General features: G+C 45.2%; 1 protein-coding gene across 1 annotated transcript in view; it reads right to left on the bottom strand.

The window, feature by feature from the left end:
• Positions 1–1,483: 1,483 nt before the first annotated feature.
• aars2 (alanyl-tRNA synthetase 2, mitochondrial (putative)) overlaps positions 1,484–2,596 on the bottom strand; it is a 10,396-nt gene continuing 9,283 nt past the window's right edge. The window contains exons 17-19 of the mRNA XM_087179590.1: positions 2,103–2,228; positions 1,901–2,011; positions 1,484–1,694 (exon numbers count right to left, since the gene is read on the bottom strand). Of these exons, the coding sequence (XP_087035716.1) occupies positions 1,596–1,694; positions 1,901–2,011; positions 2,103–2,228 (336 nt within the window). The 3' untranslated portion in view covers positions 1,484–1,595. The remainder of the gene's footprint in view (positions 1,695–1,900; positions 2,012–2,102; positions 2,229–2,596) is intronic.

Genomic DNA, 2,596 nt, shown 5'->3' with positions numbered 1-2,596 from the left:
TGTGTGTGTATATATATATATATATATATATATATATATATACAGTACACACAGTACTGTGCAAAAGTTTTAGGCAGGTGTGAGAAAACGCTGTAAACTAAGAATGCTTTCAAAAATTGAAGTGTTAATAGTTTATTTTCATCAATTAACAAAATGCAGTGAATGAACAGAAGAGAAAACTTAATCAATATTTGCTGTGACCCTTTGCCTTCAAAACAGCATCAATTCTTCTAGTTTCACTTGCAAACGGTTTTTGAAGGAACTCGGCTGGTAGGTCGTTCCAAACATCTCGGAGAACTAACCACAGATCTTCTGTGGACGTAGGCTTCCTCAGATCCTTGTGTCTCTTCATGTAATCCCAGACAGACTCCATGATGTTGAGGTCAGGGCTCTGTGGGGGCCGTACCATCACCTCCAGGACTTCCTGTTCTTTACGCTGAAGATAGTTCTTAATGACATTGGCTGCAGAATAAATTTGGGGCCAATCATACGCCTCCCTGATGGTATTGCATGATGCATAAGTATCAGCCTGTATTTCTCAGCACTGAGGACACCATTAATCCCGACCAAATGTCCAACTCCATTTGCAGAAATGCAGACCCAACCTTGACAGGAACCTCCACCCTGCTTCACTGTTGGCTGCAGACACTCATTATCGTTCCGCTCTCCAGCCCTTCGGAGAACAAACCGCCTTCTGCTACAGCCAAATATTTCAAATTTTGACTCATCAGTCCAGAGCACCTGCTGCCATTTTTCTGCTCCCCAGTTCCTGTTTTCGTGCATAGTTGAGTCGCCTTGTTTTTGCTTTTTGGCTGAAGCTCTTCCATGAAGATCACTTCTGGCCAGACTTCTCCGGACAGTAGATGGGTGTACCTGGGTGCTGCTGGTTTCTGCCAGTTATGAGCCGATGGAGCTGCTGGACATCTTCTGATTTCAAAGGGAAATGAGCTCGATGTGTTTTTCATCTACTGCACTAAGTTTCCTTGGCCGACCACTGCGTCTACGATCCTCAACGTTGCCCATTTCTTTGTGCTTCTTCAAAAGAGCTTGAACGGCACAAACCCCAGTCTGCTTTGAAATCTTTGTCTGGGAGAGACCTCGCTGATGCAGTACAACTACCTTGTGTCTTGTTGCTGTGCTCAGTCCTGCCACGGTGTATGACCTGTGACATGAAACTGTCTTCCACAACCTCACCTTGGTAGCAGAGTTTGGCTGCTCCTCACCCAGTTTTAAGCCTCGTACACAGCTGTTTCTGTTTCAGTTAATGACTGTGTGTCAACCTACATGTGAAACTGATGATCATTAGCACCTGTTTGGTATAATTGGTTGATCATGCACCTGACTATAATCCTACAAAATCCCTGACTTTGTGCAAGTGTACCTGTAAGAATTGATGCTGGTTTGAAGGCAAAGGGTAGTAACACCAAATATTGATTTGATTTAGATTTTTCTTTTGTTCGCTCACTTTGCATTTTGTAAATTGATATTTTATCTCTGTTTTTTATTTTTGATCTTTTTATGAGTGAACAGTTTAATCCAGATCGTGTGTAAAGATAAATTATTATTAGTAGTAGTTTATACAGTTAGTTAATACTTCAGATTGTTCTCACCGACAGAGAGTCTGTCTCCACCGAGTCCACCAGAAGATCCTTCCTGCCGTTCTTCTCCAGCAGAGCCTGAGCTCTTCCTGCAGCCTGAGCAAAGCATGATGGGAAAACACACAGTCAGAGCGGCAGAAAAAACATGGAGGACAGGAGACTATCCACCAGGTGGAGACACCAACACATTCCACCAACTGTTTCCCATCAGCTGATTAATGTCAACATAACAACCCAGACTTTGTTTACTCCTCCCTCAGCTGATTGGGTGATGCTCAGGTGTGTCTCGTGTGTCTGTTCACCTCTCTGGTCTCCAGCTTCCTGACGATGGTGTTACTGGTCCTCTGCAGAGCTCTAAGTCGACCCTGCAGCTCTCTGCGCTGCCACTGAGGGACGGGGGTGTTATCTACAGCCTGGCAGACACAGCACAGGGTCAAACTGCAGCGGCTACACAGCATGTCATCATGTCTGACTGCTACAGTGCATCTTGGGTAGTATACCTACATCAGAGAGGATTCCCACATCCTTGGCAAGACGCTGGGCGGAGACAATAGTGGCAGGGGCGGAGCCTGTCAGTCTGGCTGAGAGAGAGTCCACATCCCGAGACAAAACCTGAACCGCCTCCCGAGCCTGAGAACACGGAGGGTTTAAAGGAGCATTTGATTTATTTTATCTTCAGATATGACAGTGGAGATGGACATCACTCTGTAACATCTGTAATACCTATAACACAGTGGCGATTGCTCTAAGATGCAAGGGAAGCTCAGCTTCCCCTAAAATGTCAACAAAATAATTGGTCAAATATGTTCTGTTGTGTGAACATTTCATTGACTAAATATGCGCTAGAACACGTTCATCTTTTGTTCAGAATCAGCTGCTTATCACAGGTAACCGACCTGACTCCTCCTCCTTCCTCCCCGCAGCACCACAGAGCTTTACACAGTGTAGACGCCGAGCGTCTCCTGACGTCACTGGGGAAGCAGAGAGTGGGTTGTTCC

The sequence above is a fragment of the Seriola lalandi genome, unplaced genomic scaffold (assembly GCF_002814215.2).
Source record: "Seriola lalandi dorsalis isolate HSWRI2012SDOR001 ecotype SW California unplaced genomic scaffold, Sedor1 jcf7180002054858, whole genome shotgun sequence".
Lineage (NCBI taxonomy): Eukaryota > Metazoa > Chordata > Actinopteri > Carangiformes > Carangidae > Seriola > Seriola lalandi.
The sequence above is the reverse complement of the archived record's forward strand: the minus strand, read 5'-3'. Positions and strand labels throughout refer to the sequence as shown.